Below are 23,042 nucleotides of genomic sequence, written 5' to 3' on the forward strand. Positions count from 1 at the left end.
GCAACTGCTCTGCCCCAGGGCTTCTGGCGACTTGCAGGGACCTGGGACCTCACTGCTGTACTGCTGAGCTTCTGAATGGAGAACGAGAGGAAACACACATGGCGCTACCCAAGAGGTCGTGAGAATGCAGGGGAGAATTAGATCGGGCCAAGATGCACATCTCTGGGGAGGTAGTTTTTGTTTTGCTTTCTGAGCTTTGAAGCTGCTCATTCGTCAGCCACATTTGCAGAGCAAGTGCGAACAGGCTCTTTCTGGCCACCAAGCAAGCACATTCCGGTCCCTGCCAAGTCCTTGGCACTCTACAAATTGCACAGCCATAGAGTGCCCTGGGAGTACTCTACGGATTTTGACCTTGCTAGTGCCGTGTGGGAACTGCTGAGGCTCCAACAGGCAAAGGGACTTTGCCCAAGACCACATGACCTGTGGAGTGGTGCTGGTAGATTCATTCATTTTCATTTTATTTAAGAGGCAAAGAGATAGACAGGCAGGCAGAGACAGAGATCACTTTCAAATGCCACAGGGGCTGGGTGAGGTCCAAGCCAGGAACTCAATCCAGGTATCCCATGTGGGTGGTGCTGCCTCCTGGGGTGCACCTGCGCACAAAGCTGGAATTGGGAATCAAAATAAAGAGCAGGCATCCTAAGCAGCATCTTGTTTCTTTCTTTTCCTTTTTTTTTTTTTTTAAGATTTATTTATTTTTATCAGAAGGTCAGATATACAGACAGGAGGAGAGATAAAGATCTTCCCTCCGCTGCTTCACTCCACAAGTGGCTGCAGTAGTCCAAGCTGAGCCAATCCGAAGCCAGGAGCCAGGAGCTTCTTCTGGTTTTCCCACGTGGGTGCAGGTCCCAAGGCTTTGGTCCATCCTCAACTGCTTTCCCAGGTCACAAGCAGGGAGCTGGATGGGAAGCAGGGCCATCAAAACACGAACCAGTGGCCATATGGATCCTGGTGCATTCAAGGTGAGGACTTTAGCCACTGAGCATTCACACTGGGCCCCCAAGGAGCATCTTTTTTTTGTTTTGCTTTGTTTTTAAATGCCTTCTTGCCTTTTTAAAAAGTAAGATTTATTTATTTATTTTTATTGGTAAGGCAGATATACAGAGAGGAAGAGAGACAGAGAGCAAGATCCTCTGTCGATTCACTCCCCAGTGGCCACAATGGCTGGAGCTGAGCCAGGTCTCCCATGTGGGTTCAGGGTCCCAAGGTCCCAGACCATCTTCAACTGCTTTCCAGGCCAGAAGCAGGGAGCTGGATGGAAAGCGGGGCCGCCGGAATTAGAACCGGCGCCCATATGGGATCCTGGCGGGTGCAAGGTGAGAACTTTAGCCACTAGGCAACCATGCTGGGCCCCCAAGCAGTGTCTTAATTTAGGGCACCAAATATCCCTGCATTTGTCAAGCACCATGTTGCACTTTTTTTCTCTCCCATTTGTGTTGTTATTATTGACTCAAGCTTTTGATAGTTTGCCTTGCCATGCACCAGTCCTATGCAAAGGTTTTTTTTTGGGGGGGAGGGAAGAAATGCTTCCCAGGGCCCGGCGGCGTGGCCTAGCGGCTAAAGTCCTCGCCTTGAAAGCCCTGGGATTCCATGTGGGCGCCGGTTCTAGTCCCGGCAGCTCCACTTCCCATCCAGCTCCCTGCTTGTGGCCTGGGAAGGCAGTTGAGGACGGCCCAATGCACTGGGACACTGCACCTGCGTGGGAGACCTGGAAGAGGTTCCAGGTTCCCGGCATCGGATCGGCGCGCATCGGCCTGTTGCAGCTCACTTGGGGAGTGAATCATCGGACGGAGGATCTTCCTCTCTGTCTCTCCTCTGTGTATATCTGGCTGTAATAAAAAATGAATAAATCTTTAAAAAAAAAAAAGAAATACTTCCCAGTCTTAGTGGGTGGGTGGGAAACCCCTGCCTGTCCCCCTTACTCTGGCGTGCCCCATGACCTAGGGTCAATGGAAAATTCCCTGTGGGTTTTGCTAGGCCTTGAGTCCCCTGGGTTCCCTGTCTCAGGAAGCTGGGTTTCCTGTCTTTGCTGGGCTGGTTGCTTGTTTCTGCTTCTGTCTGGTTGTGGGCATGAGGCTTCCCTGGAAGGGCTCACTGGGGCTCCATGTGCTCCTGCTGGTAGTGGAAAGCCAGAGCCAAGGCCGATCCCTTCAGGTGAGCCTGGAAAGAGTCTCTGAGTGGCCACAGTGAATTGCCTGCAGTGATGGTTGGTGTTCATGGCAACAGTTTCAAGATGACACAGCTCGGCGTGTGGCAAGGGAGGGGCAGGGCATACCACAGTATGCGCTTGGCTCTGATGGAGCCGCTGAGATTTCAGCCTGGCACTGCACCCTCATGACCGAGTCCAATCCATTCACCCCATGAAAGAATGTACCTGCAGATACCAAACTGAGTACGTTTCCCCCTCTTCTGCAATTAGCATGAGATTTGTGAGGACCAAAGTTGCGCATTCTGCAGGGTGGACCTGCCCTGCTGTCTGCATGGCTTAGGGCTCCAGCCTGTCTCTGGTAAGAGAACAAGGAAGAAGCAGGAAGTGCACTGTGAGAGCCTGCCTGTCCTGACAAAGATGGCAGGGCTCCTAAGGCAGGAGCAGGCTTTGGAGAGCCAGTATGTAAACGTTCAGGCATGCCACCCATTCCGTCAACTTTGGTGAGATGGTTCCTCCTCCTATGGGACTCCCGTTCAGAGCTGGACCCACAGTCTCAGCTCAGACAGGTCAGAACGAGTCCCTGCTTCCCCATTGGAGGGGAGGGGACGGGGCTGTGGTTCACAGGCATCCGGCGGCAGTGCAGCCACAGGCTGTGGTGCTTCTAGCTTCCAGTGCAGAGTGGCTTCTCCCCAAAAAGAGGAGTCACGTGTGGCCAGAAAAGCGCTGCTCGAGCAGTTGTTTTGTTTTGATGACCATTCACAAAAGAAAGCAGTCTGCAAGTTTTTCTGGTCTCCTAAAATGAGTCCAGAGCCACAGTGTATTCTTTCTGAAAGAACTTGCCTAAACTTGGAATGGTGCGTTCCTCCTTTCTGATGTTCTTTCTCTAATATACAAAGTAGATTACGTTAATGCACTGGTTTTCAGATCTTCATCTTAATTCTAGGTGACTTAAAACTCTAAAATGGAAATCTGGCGAAATCTCCCCATTTTATCATTGACCCTGTTGTTCGTTATTACCTTGTATCTGGCCAAAGCCACACACTTCTGCTGCCTGCCTGGCCCCGTGGGTTTCTGTTCAACATTCATTGAATAAATGGCTATTGAGGACCCAGCGTGATGGTTCATCTCCTACTGCTATCCCAGGCCACTTGCAGGGAGCTGGATAGAAGCGGAGCAGCTGGGACATGAACCGGTGTCCATATGGGATCCCAGTGCATACAAGACAAGGATTTAGCCATTGAGCCATCACACCCTGGGCCCACTGATGACTGTTGAACACCTGTGATGCTGTGCTGAATCCTCTTTGATGAACATCTCCTTTAATTCTTGCCGTAGCGAGTAACTTGTATACAGCACTTATCTTGTGCCAACTACCATCCAAGTGCTGCTGCTCCCATTGTACAAATGTAGAAGCAGTCAGAGAAGTTATAAGCTGTATGGGACTGCATTAAGCTGTGATGCAGAGTCAGAAATCACACACAGATAGCCAGCCCCTGGCAACTTTGCTCATGACCACCATGCGCTCTGACCCCTCAGCCACCCAGGCAAATTGGGACCGTGATTATCCCTATTACTAAGAGCAGGAAACCAACCAAACTGCTCTGGCACTAACAAGCATCAGCAAGTCTCCTGTGATCACCCTAAACGCGTTTAGGATTAAACCATGAAGACCTGCAGGTGTGCTTTGCCGGGAACACCTAATCCTTGCACCTCTGCAGGGGGCAGCAGGGTGGGCATCTCAACCATCACGTTTCTCAGAGGGCAGTGAACTGGGTGCAGAGCCTGGGCTCCCTGTACCCGAACCACAGCCACCCCTATGGCAGCGCCGAGGCCCTGACTCAGGCTCTGGGAGATGGCACAAGTCCCTGAAAGCTGGCTGCCAGCTCACGGATCCGTGGCTGCTAGGCTGGGATGATGAGGCTCGTCATTGCATTCATCACTGTGCTGGCCTCTGCTGAACTGCTGGGCTCTGTTGCCCAAGGCTCATTTGCTATGGTTTTCTGACTCTCAATTAAGGAATGCCCAACAGAGCGTGCTTCTTTGTTTTGAAAGTCTGATGGAGAGAATGTGTCAGGGAAGGAGGAAGAATTGTTTCAGTCTTCTAGAAGGGAGATGTTTCCGCCTTGCAGACTTGGGTGTGCTTTGCCAAGCTGTGCTTAACCAGCCTGGAGCTTTGCTCTCCTGCTAATCTATTGAGTGTTCCCTGGAGATGCCTGGGTGGCAGGGGAGGCGCTCTGGCTGAGGACCCTGAAGCAGTCTCTGAGGCTCCTGCAGCCTCTCTATGTGGATCTATGAAAATGGAAAAGGACACCTTGCTGCCCTGTGGTGAGGGGTTGGAGGCTGTCTTGAGAAGGGAGAAGGGACTGCTTTGTCAAGTGAGAGATAGCTGGGACCTGTTAGAGCGCAGGGCTGCTTTGTCCAGAGGCCCCATCTATCTTGGCTCTGCCCCCAAGACTTCCAAGCCTTGTTTTCTTTTTAAAAATATTTATTTGTTTCTTTAATTGGAAAGGCAAATTACAGAGAGAAGGAGAGACATATCTTCCGTCCACTGGTATACTCCCCAAGTGGCCATAACGGCTGGAACTGAGCCAATCTGAAGCCAGGAGCTAGGAATTTCTGGGTCTCCCACCCAGACTCAGGGTCCCAAGGCTTTGGGCTATCCTCACATCTTTCCCAGGTCCTAAGCAGGGAACTCGATGGGAAATGGAACAGCTAGTACATGAAGCAGTGTCTATATGGGATCCCGGCATGTATTGGTGGAGGAGCCAACATGCTATCCCCCCAGGCTCTGTTTTCTTTCTCTTCACCCTGGACCACAGGTCCAAGTTCTTGGATCATTTAGCTCAACAGGTGCTCTGTGAGCCCCTCCTTGGTTCTTCTGTGGTGCTAGGAACTGGGGAAGGAGAACCCCGAGAGCGGGGAAGGACGTTCCTGTCTATGGTCCTGTGGTGCTGGAAAGAGCGGAGGTGGGAGAAGACAGGTGCCTGAGAGGGTGCAGCTGCGACTTGACAGGCTGGTTAAGGGGTACAGCGTCAGGTTCTGTGCAAAGGCTGTAGGGCCTGGCCATTTGGGGGTGATTTCCAGCTCTGTGTCTTAGGCTATGCAATCCCAGACAGCTTAGTTAACTTCTCTGCTTCTACATCTATACAATGGGAATAGCAGCACCTGAATGGTGGGTGGTCCACAGTTCTGTTGCTGTTCATTCTTTTTTTTTTAAGATTTATTTATTTTTATTGATGTACAGATATACAGAGAGGAGAGACAGGAAGATCTTCCTTCTGATGATTCACTCCCCAAGTGACCGCAAAGGCCGGAGCCAAGCCAATCCAAAGCCAGGAGCCAGGAGCTTCCTCCAGGTTTCCCATGAAGGGTCCCAAAGCTTTGGGCCGTCTTCCACTGCTTTCCCAGGCCACAAGCAGGGAGCTGGAAGCTGCCTGGATTAGAACCAGCACCCACATGGGATTCCCGGCACCTGGAAGGCGAGAACTTTAGCTCCTGAGCTACCACACCGGGCCCTGCTTTTCATTCTTAATATACAACTGGAAGAGGCACATTTGTGGTTTACTGTTGTTACAAAGTGGACATGTTCATGTATCCACTACCTGACCGGCCCCTGCCAGGAACTCCCTAAGCCCCTACTTAACACTCCTAGGGAAACAGCCAACCATCCACTACAGGTTAGGTTTGCCCTTTTTTGGACTTTTACACAAAGGGAACCATCCAACGTGTATGCCCTTTTGCGTCTGGCTTCTTTCTGTTAGAAGCACGTGCGTGTGAGATCCATCCTTGTTGGCAGGAGTGGCAGTAGCTTGTTCACCCTCCTGGCCTCAGCCAGAATGCCACCGAGGGAGCAGCTGGCAATTTGCCTGTTCTGATGATGGATCTCGGTGGGGGAGGGGAGGAAACTGTCCACTTGGAGTGTGCTCTGGAATGTTCTAGTGCAATTTCTTTGGGGGGCGGAGAGAGGGCATGGGTGCACTTTCTTTGGGTCTAGACCTGAGAGCGGAGTGACAGGCTCCTGAGATATTTGCTCAAACTGGAAGGATTAGATCAAGATGTTAAGAAGAACTACAGATGAGCACGGTTGTGGTTGATTAACTTGCGCCCTCAGAGAAGGAAGTTGTGAAACTGCCCCGCTCCCTCCTGGAGAGCCAGGAGGGGGAAACTGGGATGGGTGTTGCTGAGCCTCCCCGCCCTCATCCCTGGGCAGCGGGGCAGCCCTCACTGCTTTCCTGTCTGGCTTAGGTTCCCTTTCCTTAGTCTAAGGTTTCTAGATGGTACCACTGGAAGTGTGCAGCCCCTGGGGACAGCTGCACTAAGGGGGCTTTGCTGCTTTCCCTTCCAGCCACAACACTGCGTGCCCTGGAGTTCCATGTCGCAGAGATTCTGGGAGTGACTTTGTTGGCTTTTTGGGGCAGTTTAAGCTCTTCTGAGATTTATGAGCTCACTGCCCTGAGATCCCTTTGCAGTTGGGTGATATACTATTTTGGTAACAGGAGGTGGGTGTGGGAAGTGTTAATCATTGGTCAGTCTAAGAGCAGGGCTGGGCTTCAGAGATCTTACGGGATGAGAAATTTCACTTTTTTTTTTTTTTTTTAAAGAATGTGTTGTTTGGACACAACAGAACAACTTCCAGAGTATAACGGTTGCTGGTTGCAGAGGAAGGACTAGAGAACTTTGAACTGTGAACTTTGAACTCTTCCCCAGGGCCAGTACTGTAGCTTAGTGTGTAAAGCTGCCAGTGCAGGCATCCCACCTGGGCACTGGTTCAAGTCCCAGCTGCTCTGCTTCCAATTTAGCTCCTAGCTAATGTGCCTGGGAGAGTAGCATAGGATGGGATAGCCTAAGTCCTTGGGTCCTTGTCACCTACGTCAGAGAGAAAGCTCAAATTAAAAAAATGTTTTAAAGGAGTTCTTTTCCCATCCTCCCACCTTGCTTTGCTTTCTCACCTTTTCCACTGGCTGCTCCAGGGAGCAGTCACATGACATTGCTTGGGTCCAACAGGATCCCATTTTTTGCCCAGGAGTGGGTGCTGTGGGCAGCCTGTGTGTCTCTCATGGTGGTGGCCTTTCTTCCGCCAACGCTGGGCCTGGTTTGGACCTGTGGTTTCCATTGGCAAGGAAGGCTGGGCTGTTCATGGGCCTGGAGAGGAGCGTTCCTGCCGTGGCTCATAGCTGGGGAGCCAACAGGCCTGATAAACAGCCCCATTTCCCGGGGCCTGCGAGAAACAAAGCTCCTGCCTGCCAGGGGCCCGTCTCCCCCCTTCTTCCTGCAACAGCTGCTTATTCTTTTGACAGGAGTTGGAACGCGGCACCTTCCCTTCCTCTCAGCCCTGCCTCCTCCTGCCGAACGGACTCAATAGGACTTTGTTGTTTTGCCTTTTACTCTGGAGGGAAAGAAGCAGACGATGAGGTACGTGAGATGCTAGAATGATTGACTTCTGCCACGTTTGGGTCACTGGGTAGACTCCGAGTGGCTGGCCTCGTGGGTCTAACTCTGGCCTGGGATCCTTGCTACTGGCTTAACCTCTCGCTGGTCCCCTGTGCAGAAACAGGACAAAGCCCCTCTTTCCCCAGCAGTGAATCTGGAAGCGGGAGCTGGTGGGATGCTGGCTTGAGTACTTGTGCAGTAAGTTCTGTTTTTAACTTTGCTCCCCTTGGCAGGGCCTCACAGGCCTGCAGCTGGCATGGCTATGGCCTGGAATTTTCTCTATGGGATTCACGGGTGACAATGCAGGGGTGAGGAAGGGGGAGGGTGTGGATGTAGAAACCCTGGCACAGGCGTGGTGAGTAGATGTAGACCCCCGAGGACAGTACAGAATCTACCATCTCTCCTACTTTGTTTCTTTTTTTTGTGGGGGGTGAAACTTGCACTGTGGTTTCTTTGTGAGACAACATAGCAAGCTGGCTGGCTGAGGGAATTCAAGAAAAGCCTCTATGAGATGTCCCTCAGAGAACAGGTTGTTCTGTTTGTGATGGCTGGGATGACATCTTGCCACGTATTTAGTCTGAGACCTGTCTGTTATTTTCCTGTGTCTGTGTTTACTTTGACCGTTATAATGAAGACCAGAACTTGAAACAACCTTGCATGTACTCCCCCTCACTCTCCGCTCAACTGAGCCTGTTTCTACCCAGAGAGAGCCATTTGTCTCTACTGCCCACCAATTCAGACAGGTATTAGGGTAACACGGCCCCCTCCCTCCTTAACCTGGTACTATGCTGACACAGGGAGCTGGACCTGGAGGCAGAGAGGGTCTTTGCTTAAAATCCACCACTCTAGGCATGCCCTGTGACTGCAGGCAAGTTGCTCCCTTTTGCTCAAGCTCAGAGTCTTCCTGAAAAAGTCAAGCTGAGGCCACTGCCTGACTCTTCGAGTGGCAACAGTGATGGGAATGATGATACCCCGGGCCAGGCGCGGGAGGTGCTGGAACAGCAGAGTTGAGCCAGTCCAGGCCGGCCAACCAGACAAGGAAGAGTTGGCCTTGCTGGGAGTCCCCCTGGGGTTTGGCTGGCTTTGGCTCAGTCCCATGTGGTAATAAGGGGAGACAAAATGAGAGGATGCGCCAAGGAGAGCTGAGTGCTTCAGCTATGGCCCGGCCTTCCAACCATGTGGTTCAAAGACTCCCTGGTCCAATCCCAAACCCTGCCACTCTGTGCTAGGCGACACTGGGCAAGTTATCTAACCTTGGCGAGCCCTGATTCACTTTCAGAGCTGAAGAATGGAAATACTGGGGAAGTCACTTTGCGGCATTACTGTGAAACTCATCTGAGTTCCTGCTGCCAAGGCTCTTAGCCCAGGGCTAAGCCAGACTCAAACTGGGAGGATCCAGGCACTGCAGGGCTCCAAGCTGACTCAGTTTGCAGGCTCCCCATAAGAAAAAAAGGATGCAAAACTGCAAATACAACATTAGCTGGGGAAGCAAATATTTAGCATATGAGACATGATACCATAATAATGAAAACTAAAACTAACAAATAACTCGAAATATGACAAAATCCAGAAAACAGCATGCTAATGAAATAATGGAAAAGTAATGCAAAAAAAAGAGTATTACTTAGCTGCCTGATGTAACAGTCATGCTTTGGCTACATGTTCTTTGCTTGCTTCTATCTGACAACAATTTCCTAGTACAATTTTCAATAATGACAAAAGAAAGATAAATTAACGTTGCCTCCAACATGGTTCATCAGTGGTTGCTTTTTTTTTTTTTTTTTTTAATTACTGAGAGTTTAGAAGATTTTCTTTCAGCTGCCCAATCTGTTATTGATGATGTTCCTTGCTTGGGTAGTGCCAGCCAGATCATTGTTCAGACTCAGCTCTCGCATCCTTGCTGGGCTGCTGGGCCTGGGTCCTGGAGAGGCCTGGATCACCATGGCCCTCACTCAGGAGCAGAACAGTGTCAAGTTCGAGTCCTGTCCTGTCCAGACAGAGGGCACTTAGGTGCTCAACAAAATCCTGGGGCAGGTTGGCGCAGGGACTTGGTGGGCTTAGAAGTAGTGGGGTCAGCCTCTTATCTCTCCACTTACAACCTCAGGACAGGCAGCCCTCTCTGCTCTGGGAAACATTTCCCACTGTACCACCATGGAATTCAGTGTCAGGCTTGCAAGGGAGCTCGTGCAGGTGAGAGGCCCTGGTGTCCCAGCAGCATCAGCTCTTGGTAGGCCAGCCTAAGCATGCAGTGCGTGTTAGATCACACCTAGAAATGTACTCAACAAGATGAGTTCCAAGTGGCCGAGTGAACACACACACTCTTGAAAAATGATGTCCTTTGTCAATGAGGAAAGCTTGCTGGGAAAGTCCTTATCTCACAGACAAGGAGACTGAGGCCATGGCAGCCCAGGATGCTAGTTACAAGGACAGATTCTGTGGCAGTGCTGGGACTCATCTGCAGATCTGCCAGGGGGCAGAGCCTTGGTTTCTTTCTTTGGCCAGTGTTGGTGCTGAGCAGGAGGCAGGTGTGAGGAGCCGCTGCACTGGTTGAGGCTGCGAGGACAAGCGCCTTTCCCAGGGAGGCAGAACTGCCACATGGCGCGGGTTGTGAGCTTCCCCCTGACTGTTCTGTGGGGTGCAGCCATTTATTGAGCACAGTGCACAGTGTGCTTCATGAACAAGATCTGCCTTTGTGTTCTTTCAAGGGTCTAGTGAAGAAGGTGTTGGAATCTCCATTTTGTGTAGAGAAGCAGCAGCTCAGAGGATTAAAGTAGAGTCTTAGGGTGTAGAGTCTTAGCACTAGCCCATGTTTTATTTGGGATACTGGATCTAAACTCTGACTTGTCATTCAGCGTATGGAGAACTAAATGCCCAAGGATGAGGAGCACCTAGCTAAGCCTCTGCTCCTTCCAAAGGCCCTTGCCGGTCTTGTCGTGCTTTGCAATGCTTGTCACTGCCCAACACAACATGATCTATCCTGTTGAATCTCTTGATTCCCATTGGATTGGAAGCTTCCTGGTGGTTTCGTTCACTGAAATATCTATGCTTCCAAGTCCAAGGGCTGAGTTCCACATTTGTTCACGTATCTGAGATAGAGCAGGCCTGGAGCTCCTAGGAACTGTCATTATTCATTTGTTCACTCCACAGGTATTCAAGGTGCACCTGCTGGGTGCCAGGGCTTAAGCCAGTCTGGACTCACCACAACTGCTTGAGAGGGAGTGAGGCTCAAGCCTGGAAGTTCCTCCAGGTCAAGGGGCTGCTTTGTAGGGGAGGCAGGATGGAGAAGTCATGGGCTGAGAGGAGAGCCCTTTAGCCTGGAAAGCTTTGGCTCCCACCCTGTCCAGTTCCTGCTCTCTGAGCTAATGGCTTTTCCAGAGCCTCTGAGTGCATGGGTCACCTTTCCCCCTGATGTGAAATGGAGAAAACAGGACTCACTAGCATTCCTTTCAGAAAGGAATTTTGTTTAGAAGGAATACCTTGGCTTTGCCTAGTTGGGGTGGATCTGTAAGACTCTGTGTGTGTGTGTGGGGGGGGGGGTTTGTATGAGATGGGTTGAAGGTAGATAAGGCAGAATTCTTTTATGAGTCCATGGAAAAGTATGATGTTCCAGGGAAATAACAGTAGAGAAAGAGGAGGGTAAGGGTTGAGCAAGGAAGGTAGAGAAATGACAGACTTCCCAACATGAGCCTGCCTTATAGAATGTCCCCACTTCCGCAACACCATCTGCACATGGTGTGGCTAGCAGGGTGCAGGTGGCTTAATTCCCAAGCCAGCACAGGCACCCAGTTCTGGGCAGCTGAGTTCTACAAATGACTTGGGAGCAGCCCATGCAGCAAGAGGTTGGATTGGGAGAGAAGTGACTTGAGTGTTAAGCCAGTGGGTTTGAGAGATGACAGAGAACAGGGCAGCTGGGGTTCCCTGGGTTCATGAGCCCTGCGAGGAGCAAGAGCCCAGAGTGTTAAAAAGTGCCAGCCTCTTGAGACAGGCTGTTAATGCTTAGCAAGCCCCAAGCTTGTCCTCTCTGATCTGTGAATGAATTTAGAAGCAAACCTGCTTTTCATACGTAGTGACTAAGAGTCAACCACCAATCTTTAGAATTACATAGTTTTGAAAATTCTGAAAGATAAATAATACACAGGAGAGAGGCTTTTGGACCACAGTGGATGCCAAATGCTCCATTTTTGTCCATGGAGAAAAATAAAAATGTTTTAAGAGACCCATTGGCCATCTTGCCAATCCTTCCTTCCCTGGAGACTTGGATTTTAGATTCCAGGGAACATGTTTATGCCCATGTCTAGTGATTTGCCAAAGAATGTGAAATTGGCTTATTTGGGCAGCTTTCAATTTTAAGTCTCAAACCAGAGTAACTGCTGGCCATGGTCAGAGATGAAGCAGATGCAAGCCATTTAGGAAGTCAGAAAAGAAATGAAATTAGTGTTGTCATCTGATGCTAATTTTTGAAATTAAAAAGTAATAAAATACAAAACAAACACCTGCATATTTCAGCAGGGGTACAGAGGGGAGTCTGAGTTTGGTTTTCTCTGATATGTCAGGAGTTTTTATGTTTCTCTGTTGAAGACTCCTCACACTTGTGAGGCAGTTTGCACTTGATGCTGAGCAGGTGGACATGATAAAGTGAGGGCCACCATAACCAGCATGCTGTTGGCCTGCTCTGCACCATGGAGTGTTGTAGCAGTGCCTGGGGCTTGATCAGAGAAATTCAGTTATATCCCAGTTCCAAGTAGCTCTTAATCACTCTGGCACAGAACAGGTGGATAACCTGTAGAGTCCCTCATTTGCACCTGTTTGCACTTCATTTTGTAACACATTCTTGCTCCAAATACATTTTGAGTACCTGTTAGGTATCCCACCCTGTGCTAATCTTATTGGAGCCTCCCAAAAGCTCGTTTTAGGACACTTGTCATAAGAACTAGCATTTAAGGCATTGATGCTATGCTAGGTACAGTGCTAAATAGTTCATGAACATAATCTTTTGTCTTATCACTGTTTTTGGAGAGGGGAATCAATTTAATATGATGCAGTGGAGGTTCACAATCCATTATCTGAAACCCTGAAGTCACACAGGTTAGGATTCAGGGTTTGGGGCATGTGGGCTATATGTTGTCTGTCATGTATAGCATGCCCGATGCAGCCATATTGCATAGCCGAGTTCACCAATATTTATGCAGTTGTTTAAACAGTTTTGCTTAGTAGCGTGAAGATGATAAATGGCTCATGTCTGTCACAGCCTTGATGTTGACTGAATCACAAAAAGGTGTGTTGTGTTCTGAGTGTCCTGGCATTGTGGGTGAGGCCCTGAGGAGCAGCTGATGCTCAGGGTTTCACAGCTTTGGGTGTTAAAGTCTGACCTCCAATCCCTCGCCGTGCTCCAAAGCCCACATCTGACCACTATCCGTCCATCACTGGGTGTGAAGACATTGGAAGAGAGAGATGGCCACAGCCTCAAACTGAAATTTGTTCCCAACCCCAGGACTGTTCTTGCATTAGTGCAGCAACTTTGTTTTTAAATTAAATTTTATTTTTGATGATGTTTACATAGTTAAGAAGGATGCATGCTCATGTGGACCACTGATTGGGGTGCGAAAGGATCAAGGATTAGGGAATAGTAGATGAGACCATTCTTTCCAACTTTTCTTGTTCTTCCTGTATCTGGGGGAAGAGGGTAAATGGGAAGAAGCTGTACCCAGCATCCTAACCGCATCTGTACCCGGGGATAGGGGACGGGGAATAGCCACCTGGTGTCATCCCACAATTCCCCATGTAGAGCAAACTCAGAGGATTCCACTCAAGTGATTTCGATAGTTCTGAAATGCTGTCGATCTTGCTGCTCCAAGGATGAGGAAATCCCTCCAAGGTCCATTGGCTGACATAGTCCAATTCACCCAGATATTTGCTATCAACACTTGACTGGGAAAGTTCTCTAGTTTATTCTGCCCTCCATCCTGTGCTATGCTGTAAGATGTCCTCTGCAGTCCCAATGGACTGCCATATCTTCCATGTGCATTTAGGCATGTTGTCTACTGCACTATCTTAACCGTTGAGGGAGCCCAGTTTTGACACATGCACCCCAGGGTCACACCACAGATCTCATGATTCTCCCCATGGTTGGAGTTCTGAGTTTAGTGGTTAAGTTGGGGGGAGACTCGAAACCTTGTCTGAGGTGACCCCAGACCTGACTCTTGCGTGTGCTAGTCAGTACAGGGTCTAGCTCAATCCACCCACATCAGCCTACACACATCCTGGTGGTTGCATTTGCTGGGTCAGTTCTGTCTCTAGCCTTATCTCTTATGCAAACCAGTGGATGCTGTGGCCCAGCCCAACCCTATCCATCAGGCACTCAGCCCTCATGTACACCAGCAGGAACGGAAGCCTAGTCAGAGCAGCCCCCAATAGCCTGCACTAGGCATGCCCTCAGCTCTGGTTCCTGTGCATGCCAGTATGTGCAGCAGACTGGTCTCATATGTCCCACATCTTATTCAACTCTTGTACACATCTATGGATGTTGGAGCCTAGATCAACCCAACTGACCCCATTCTCCAGTGCACACTATGTGGGTGGGTGCCACCTGTCTAGTCAGGCCGACCTCCAGCCCTGTTTCTCATACTCAGCAGTGGGAGTTGCAGCTCATCAGAGAGGTGCCCACGTTTCCTTACCAGGCCCACTCCCGGTCCCTGGTCTTGCAGTTTCTAGGTAGTTCTTCAGACTAGCTTGACAGGGTTTGTCACCCTTCCAGCACTTGCCAGCTGATGCTGTGACAAAGCCCAACCAGCCTGCACAGTGGATACCGTCACTTAGCCCAACCTGGCTCTCCCTTAACCTAGTTCACATGCAGGCCGATAGGTGTTATAGTCTTGCCTACCCTGGTCTGACCTGGTCCCAGTTCTCACGTTCACCAGTTCAAGCAGAGGTCTAGCAGGGTAGCTCGTGCTGTCCCCATCCCGCCACTGGCTCACACTCCATCCCTCAGGTCTCATGTGTGCTGGTGGGTGCTGTGGCCTGGTGTGGCATGGCCCAGCTCACCTCGGCATTGGTTGACGGGTGCTGCAGCCTGGCCCAGCCTGGTCTGCTCCCAGTTTCAGCTTATGCTGGTGGGTGATGCATCTTAGCCCAGCCTGGACTGCCCCAGTCCTGGCCTTAATAAAAGCTGGCTGGTGTTGTGGCCCGACCCAGCGTGTCCTGTACCTTGTCCTGGTTCTCAGATGTGACGGTGGATGTCATGAACTGGTCTAGCCTGGACTGCCCCAGACCTGACCCACATGTATGCCAATGGGTACTGTAACCTGGCCTGGTGTGGCCTTGATTACTGTGCTTACCTGTAGAGACTGCATGCTGACAGAGGAGTTCCCCAAACTGTTCTATCAGGTCTCTTCCCAGTGGCAGATCTCATTAGACTTGTGGCTTCTTGGCCCACACTGACTTAGTCCACCTCTTGTACCGGTAGGAACAGCAACCTTACCCAACTGGCTCACACTCATTCTGGTTCTTTTTTTTTTTTTTTTTTAAGATTTATTTATTTTTATTGAAAAGGCAGAGAGGAAGAGCTTCCATCTGATGGTTCACTCCCCAAGTGACCGCAACGGCTGGAGCTGAGCCGATCCGAAGCCAGGAGCCAGGAGTCTCTTCTGGGTCTCCCACGCAGGTGCAGGGTCCCAAGGCTTTGGGCCATCCTTGACTCCTTTCCCAGGCCACAAGCAGGGAGGTGGATGGGAAGCGGGGCTACCGGGACTAGAACCGGCGCCCATATGGGATCCCGGGGCATTCAAGGCGAGGACTTTAACCACTATGCTATCGCACCGGGCCCTCATTCTGGTTCTTACCATTGGGTGCTACGGCCAAGTCACACCTGGTCCACACACAGACACAGCTCTTGCATGGTTCAGTGGGTGCCAAGACCTAGCTCAGTCTGTCTTACACCACCCTGGCTCTCAGAAGCACCAGCGGATGCTAGAGTCTAGCCCAATGTGGCACACCCCAGACCCTGTCCACACCCATGCTGAGGGACACTGCAATCATGTCCAACCCAGATCACCAGCCCCATTCTCTCCCTTACGCTCTCCAGTGGGAACCATGACCCATCTGGGGCATCCTCTTAGCTCCCCAACCAGGCCTGTTCCCAGATGCAAATCTCGCGTGTGTCAATGGTTGCTGTGACCCAGGTTGGCATAGCACATCCCCTGTCTTGACCTTTGCCATCGGATGCTGCAGCCTGACCCGTCCCTGCCCATTCCCAGTCCCAGCTCTTGCTGGTAGGTGCTGCAGCTTAGCCCTGCCCAGTCTGCTCCCATCCTTGGCTTTCATGCAAATGGGTAAGTGTGATAGCCTAGCCCAGAATGGCCTGCACTCTGTCCTGTCTCCTGCACATGCCAGTGTGCTAAAGTTTAGGCCAGCCCTGTCCAGTCTGCCACCCCCGAACCCCCCCCAGAACCAACCCACACACTTGCTGATGGATGAGAGCAAGCACCATTGATGCTGACTTCAAGCAGCTTCTTGGAGCCAGTGGGTTGTGTGCATACACCTACTTTTTTTTCTTCCCTCCTGGGCCTTAGGCCATGTGTGCCATCTCGCAAGATATTTTGAAGGAAGAAGCCAGAAACTGAGGCTTACATGTGGCCTGGCAGGCCCTGCCACTCGGGATCTGGAATACCATTGGTCATATAAGTAGTTGTGTTGAAAGTTAGAGGTTGAGTTATGACGAGTTCAGCCTTGCTTTTATGTTTACAAATGGGGCCCGGCGGCGTGGCCTAGCGGCTAAAGTCCTCTCCTTGAATGCCCCGGGATCCCATATGGGCGCCGGTTCTAATCCCGGCAGCTCCACTTCCCATCCAGCTCCCTGCTTGTGGCCTGGGAAGGCAGTCGAAGACGGCCCAATGCATTGGGACCCTGCACCCACGTGGGAGACCTGGAAGAGGTTCCTGGTTCCCAGCATCGGATTGGCGCGCACTGGCCGTTGCGGCTCACTTGGGGAGTGAATCATCGGACGGAAGATCTTCCTCTCTGTCTCTCCTCCTCTCTGTATATCTGACTTTGTAATAAAAAATAAATCTATGTTTACAAATGGAAACATGACAAATAATAGCATCAGGGATGAAAATTCCATGCTTTCTGTTTATCTGATTGCATTAATAAAGGTTATAGAGCCCTCAAAGAATTGGTGATTAAGAAACTTGTGCTCTGAGCCTGTCCACATTTTGCCATTGGAGGCTGACGCCATTTCAGGTAGAACACATTCCTCAGTTGTAGTTAAATATTCATAAATTTGACCTTTTAGAGAGGATGTGGGTGGCAGCATTTCTTGAATATCTTGCTTTGCATTTTATTTATTGTTTTCCCTTCTTTTTTTCACCCCTAGGAGAAAATAATGAATGTCAAAGGAAAAGTAATTCTGTCAATGCTGGTTGCCTCAACTGTGATTGTTGTGTTTTGGGAATATATCAACAGGTAATTATCAAATAAGATAAAATGATGTTGAAGAAAATACTGCTTTGGTTCTATTTTATGGGTATCAGCCATGTTACTAACCTGAATTACAATTCGGATGAACTGACGTCATAAATAAGGATTCTATTCTTTTCCTGTTCCTGAGCTCTGTGTTGTATTTAAAATCACCAGATCTCCTGAATAACTTTGACTTAGAAGCTAGGATTTAGCCTGGTGTCAAAACAGCTACATCCAGTATTAAAGCACCTGGGTTCAGTTCCTGTCTCCAGCTTCCTGCTGATTCAGAACCTGGGAGGCAGTGATGGTGGCTCAAGAAGGAACCCCCTGCTGTCTGAATGGGAGACTGGGATCTCTTTCTTGGATCCTGGTTTTCACCATATGCCCATCTCCAGCCATGGTGGGCATTTTGGGAATAAACCAGCAGATAGTATCTCTCTCTGTCCCTCAAACAATAAACAAATAAATAACTTTTAACTAATTAATTATCTTTTTTCCTGCCATGTTCGCATTTGTCTTGTCTGCCCATTCCGTCTCCATAGGCCAAAGTCCAAAATGTAATTCTACATAATTTATGGAAATGACCTTAAGAAATTTTAGACAGGAATTCCTTTAGAAATCCACCCTGCATTTTGCAATCCTGAGATATTTGCAGGAGTTTTAAGAGCCACTCAAGGGTTGAGTTTTCCTGTAAAAATACACACTTGAGCTGCTGGTGATTCATTTGTGTCTGGTTAAAACTTTTGAGTCTCTCTTTCTCGGTGTATAAAGCAAAATGAATTGTTGAACATTTCTGCGTTTATTGAATTGGTCTGTGGATTTGTCCCAAATAGATGAGCTGTCATTGTGAGTTTTAAAAGAGCATTGGCTCAGAAATTCCAGGTGGAGACGCTTTGGAAACAAAGAAGTCTCCCCAAGCACCTATGGAAATGCATGATGCTTTTGACTGGGCGCACTGAACAAGTTCAGCCTTCAGGTTCAAAAAGTCCACTGTCTAATTAGGAGAGTACAGAGCTTCTTGCTTGGCATCATTGTGTTATGTTCCTAGTGAGGTGTTTTAGTGGCCTCCAAGCTCAAAAGGTAACCTACAATACCGTTGGAATATCTCTTTTTGATTCTTAAAATCTGAGATTCGATGAGTGCAGTGAGACTGTCTTGGCTACTAAAATGAGGAGTTGCACCTTCAGGCACACCAGTAACAGGAGAACTCTGCAGAATGTGGGAGCTGTTAGTCTTGGGGTGCCTCACAGATTTAGTTGCTTCTAAAATGTTCACTGTATTCTGAAAAAACTCACTTTAGGAAAAAATGTGAAAAGGTAGAATTTCTGACCAAGTTGGAAGCCAGGTTGTTTGAACTGAGGAAACAGAGTATTTTTTTTCCTAAGAAGAGATGAGTCAGAGTTGGGTGTGGGGATCATAGGCCCTTGAGAGATGAGAGTATCCAGGCTGGAATGTGGGGCTGCAAGACCTGCACTGGTCCTGTGCCACCTGCCTTCTCTGTGACCCCTGACAACTTACTCAATCACTCTGTTCATCCATTTCCCGGTCTTTAAAAATAGAGAAAACAATCTTTGCCTCTTAAGATGGTTGGGAGGACTGCATAAAAAAAGCGCTTTGGAGGGCAGTGTGTGGGCCTTAATAAGCACTCAACGAATGCCAACTGCCACCACCATCGCCGTGCCTCTCAACAACACCGTCATTGTCTTATTCAGCCCAGGCTGCTTTAACAGAATACCATACGCCGAGTGACTTCACCACCTATTTTTCACAAATTTAGAGGCTGGGGAGTCAGCATCAAAGTGCCGGCTGATTTGCTTGCCCAGTGAGGGCTCTTTTCTTGGCTTGCTGACAGCCACTTTCTCTACATTTCCAGTCGGAAGACAAACTATGATCTTCCTCTTAGAACACTAGTTGCATCATGATAGGACCACCCTCGTAACCCCATCTAAACCTAAGTGCCTGAAAGGTTCCACCTCTGACTCCCATCACACCGAGAATACAGCATCAGTGTATGAATTTTGGAGACTGTTATGTTTATTCTGTAATAGTCATCATTGCCGTCATCATCATCATCATTTGTTCCAGATGGCAGAACAGGACAGGGTATTTGAGCAAATAGAAGACAGAGGTTTAGCAGTTGGAATAATTTGACAGAAGAGAAGGTGTCTGTTGGGGTTATTGACTGGGGCCGGAACGTTTACTTGAATAACCTTTAAGCTCTGATTCTGCAGGTTTGGCTGGATAACTTTGGTATTTTGAATTGTATCCAAAGTTGTGCTTACTTCTAGGTTTTAGAGTTTTTGTACACAAAATTTGAATATGGGAGCCAAAGGCTGAGATGTACAGGTCGGCCCTGGCCTCTCAGAGATGAGTGCTGGGCGAGCTCTGCATTGTGGCTGGAGGGGTTCTTCTGCTGCTCTTCGACTGGCCTCTGAACTCTAGTCACCTCATTCTCTGAAGGGTGGCACCCCTTTCAAGTGAAAAGCACATCGTTTGCCACTTCACCACTTGGTTCTGTCATGGCTTGAGGTGAACCGAGGACACTTCCCTTAGACAGGTGGCCAGCACTAAACAAAACAACAAACGATTTATAAACAACTCAACCAAACCCATCGACCATTCATAAATTAAACTTGTTAGTACAGTAGCCAGATAAAAAAATATTGTCCAGTGCAGCATTTGACTTGAACAGGATTTTGAAAAGAAAAACAAAAAACAACTTGGAATTTTAGAATTCAAGGAAACCTTAAAAGTTATACAAAATTATGATGATGAAGATGATGGTGATGGTAGCAGCTACTAGTTATTGAGTATTTGTGTGTGCCAGGAGCCGTGCTGCTATATATTACCTCATTCTTATAGTACCCTACTGTATCTTTATTTCAAGTTTCTAGAGTGGACATTGAGTCTCAAAAATGCCACAGGGTCACATTTTTAGGGAGATTTAGGTCCTCACCTATCTGATTGCAGCACATTCTTTTACCCACTGCACAACCCTTACTCTAGTGAAGGACTTTTATTTTAAAAATTATTTAAAAGGCTAGCAGGGAGAGAAGGAAAAAGAGAGAGAGTGTCACATTGTGTTTGACTTGGAAGGGAATCAGGGTTTTTTGTTTGTTTGTTTTTGCAAGTATTCACAAATATTTATTGGGCACCTACTACATGCCAGGCACTGTGCTAGAATCTCACTAGTGAGGGCACAGAAAAGGCTGCATTTGAGCTGTGACTTAGGGCTGGGTATGCTGAAATGTGGTGTGAATACTGCCGTGACTGGTGCGAGGTTGGATTCTGGGATAGAGCAGGCAGGTGAGAAGGAAAGTTTGTTAAAGATGTGATGTGAACCCGAATCAGCAGCTGCTGCCCTGAGTTCTGGGAGGTGTTCTCAGTGCTGTGTTGCAGCCGATCCTCCTCCTCCTCTCCCCTCTCCCCAGCTGCTCTGCTTTCCCACCTCCCCTTGCGGGATGCGGTATCACACTCCACAAGTTCGTGTACTATGTCTTCTCACTGGCAGGAAGGCCTTGGCAAATCACTTCATTTTCCTTTCCCCAGTCCCTACACTGTTGAAGCTGGTTTCACTAAGCTTGTGAGGATTTCATGGGTCACTGTGTATAAGTTACTTAGCACAGTGCCTGAGTGTCAGCGACTATGAATATTATCGGAACTAACAAAGTGGATGTAGACACTTGAAACTTCAGAGCTTGGTCCAAGGATGGGGTTCAAAGAGGAAACTCTAGGTGGTGGCAAGGGATGCCTTTTCTTTCTAGGAGATGTGGAATGCCGTGAGGGTGGGAAGTCAAGGAGAAGGGCTAAGGGATTAAGGGGCCTTGGGAGAGTCAGAAACAATGAGTGCTTATATACATTTCTGCGATGAGGTAGTTGAGGCTGGGCCAGGGAAGGTGTTATAGCTGATGTCTAGAACTCTTTCTGCCAGGCTATTCTTTTGTGTTCATAAGGAGGATTAATCAGCTTAAGAAAGCTTAGAATCAGGGAGCAATCCAGTGACAAATCCTGTCACTTCTGCCCCCAAAATGTCTCTGAAATGCGTGCACTTGCTGTTATGACCCATGGCTGCCTGGAACACTTTTATCACCTCCTAACTGGTCTTCATCTCTGCTCTTGTACTCTTCTTAGTCTATTCTCCAGTGCTTTTTCCTGTTATAAATGAGGCTGTCTCTCCTTAAAGATCTTCAAGGACAAAATTTCCAGGCAAGTCCCAGCAAGGTCTGGCTTCTGGTTACTTTGCTTTTCATATCCTTGCAGTTCCTCCTTCTTTAAACACTTTTTTTTTTTCTGTGTCTCGAATATCCTTCCATCTTCCTCTTCCTTTTTTCCTGGTGAACTCTTATTCATCCTTCAAAACATAGCTGAAACATCATCGCCTCTTCTGGAAGCTGTCAAGATCTTCTTGTTAACTGATTAGTTGTGGTTGCTGTTGTTTTTTAAATGTATGCCTCTATTTTTGAAAGACGGCGAGATCTTCTCTCAGTTGATTCACTCCCCAAATGTCTGCAGCAGCCAGGCCTGAGCCAGGCTGAAGCCAGGAGACTAGAACCTAATCTGGGTCTCCCATAGGGCTATCAGGGGCCCGAGTGCCTCCCAGGATGTGTGTTAGCAGAAGCTGGAATCAGAAGTGGAGCCAGGACTCGGATCCACTCTGTTATGTGGGCATCCCAGTTAGTAGCTTTGCCACTGCGCCAAACACCTGCTCCTTCTTATGCTTTGTCCTTTATGGTGCTTCTTGGAATAAGAAGGCATGTAGCTGTGACATTAGCTAAATAGGGTTTTCCTTCCCTACTAGATTGTATACTCTGCAAACATAGTTTTTGCAGACTTGTCTTGACCAACACTATACTGGATGATTAAATAGAGAATTCATATAGCTACTCAGCCCAGCTTTTCGAGGTGGCTTTAAGACAATCCCTCTGTATTCATAGGTTGAAGAAATGCCTATTGGGACTGCTCTGAGCTGAGTGTGCTTTAGGCTAGTGCTGTCTTCTCAGGGTGAGGAACAGCCCTACAGCCCTGCTGGCATCTGTATCTGGCAGGAAAAGACCCATCTGTGGATCCTTTTTCCCTCTGAAACCATCGCTGGACAAATGGAGAGCTGTCTTCTTAATGTGAGATTCTGCAGAGGCCTCCTTCCCCTAGATATCCTGGGGGGGGACTGTGATTGGACATTTCCCAGCCTCCTGCTATCACTGGTTTATGTTGCAAAGATAGGTAGAAACTTGGAAGTTGCTAAGATCAAGGCTCTTGGCTCAGCTCAGTACTCACTGATAATTGTTACAAAGTAGATGTTGTCAGGTTTAAAAGTAACATTTTTTAATTTTTTCTTTGCTTTTAGCCCAGAAGGCTCTTTTTTGTGGATTTATCAATCAAAGTAAGTAAACTGAATTCTAAGTATGGACTGTATGCTTCCTACATCTTTCACGCTCTCTAAGGTCTTTCTGTTTGTATAGTGGCTAGTGACAACACCCAAGCCAAAGCTGGTGGGAAGCAGCTGGATCCTCCACCCAACTTATTTTGTGGAACCATGATGGGTGTTTCATCCTTGGTCTCATCAAGGGACTCTACGTGGTGTCATTGGATTGCCCTGCCTTGCTGATAAAAAGGAATCTGGGAAGATCTGTTACACTGTTGTTGGGTGAATAAGAATAAGGGGAAACGTTCGAGTTGCTTAATGAACTAGTGTGCATCTTAAAAAAAAATAATTAACAAAATTAGAAACTTGTCTTTTCCTATGGTTGGTTACTAAGGAGCTCAGAGCAAATATTGTGCTTAGCTGCTTGTTTTTGCCCCAACCTTAATTCCTGAAATAATTTATGCAGTGGTATTAAGTCCTGGCTTTAAGCTTGCTTGCCAGGAAGCCTTGGGAACTTGCACAGACCCACTAAGCCAATAAGTCAGTTGTAAAGTGAATGTAAAGGTACAAGTTAACTTTGAAATCCAATTTCATGGGAAACACATACTAGGTGACTAACTCATTGTTTCTTTTTCTGTTCCCTCT

The 23,042-nt window shown here is 48.5% G+C and overlaps 1 protein-coding gene across 3 annotated transcripts in view; it reads left to right on the plus strand.

The window, feature by feature from the left end:
* The window catches only part of GGTA1 (glycoprotein alpha-galactosyltransferase 1 (inactive)), a 67,313-nt gene that overhangs the window by 29,190 nt on the left and 15,081 nt on the right, over window positions 1-23,042 (plus strand). For 2 of the 3 annotated variants that reach the window (XM_058672896.1, XM_058672894.1), the window contains exons 2-4: window positions 7,447-7,561; window positions 16,950-17,038; window positions 22,380-22,415. In XM_058672896.1, the coding sequence (XP_058528879.1) occupies window positions 16,959-17,038; window positions 22,380-22,415 (116 nt within the window). In that variant the 5' untranslated portion in view covers window positions 7,447-7,561; window positions 16,950-16,958. The remainder of the gene's footprint in view (window positions 1-7,446; window positions 7,562-16,949; window positions 17,039-22,379; window positions 22,416-23,042) is intronic. The other variant, XM_058672895.1, reaches the window with a different exon arrangement.

The sequence above is a fragment of the Ochotona princeps genome, chromosome 14 (assembly GCF_030435755.1).
Source record: "Ochotona princeps isolate mOchPri1 chromosome 14, mOchPri1.hap1, whole genome shotgun sequence".
Classification (NCBI taxonomy): domain Eukaryota; kingdom Metazoa; phylum Chordata; class Mammalia; order Lagomorpha; family Ochotonidae; genus Ochotona; species Ochotona princeps.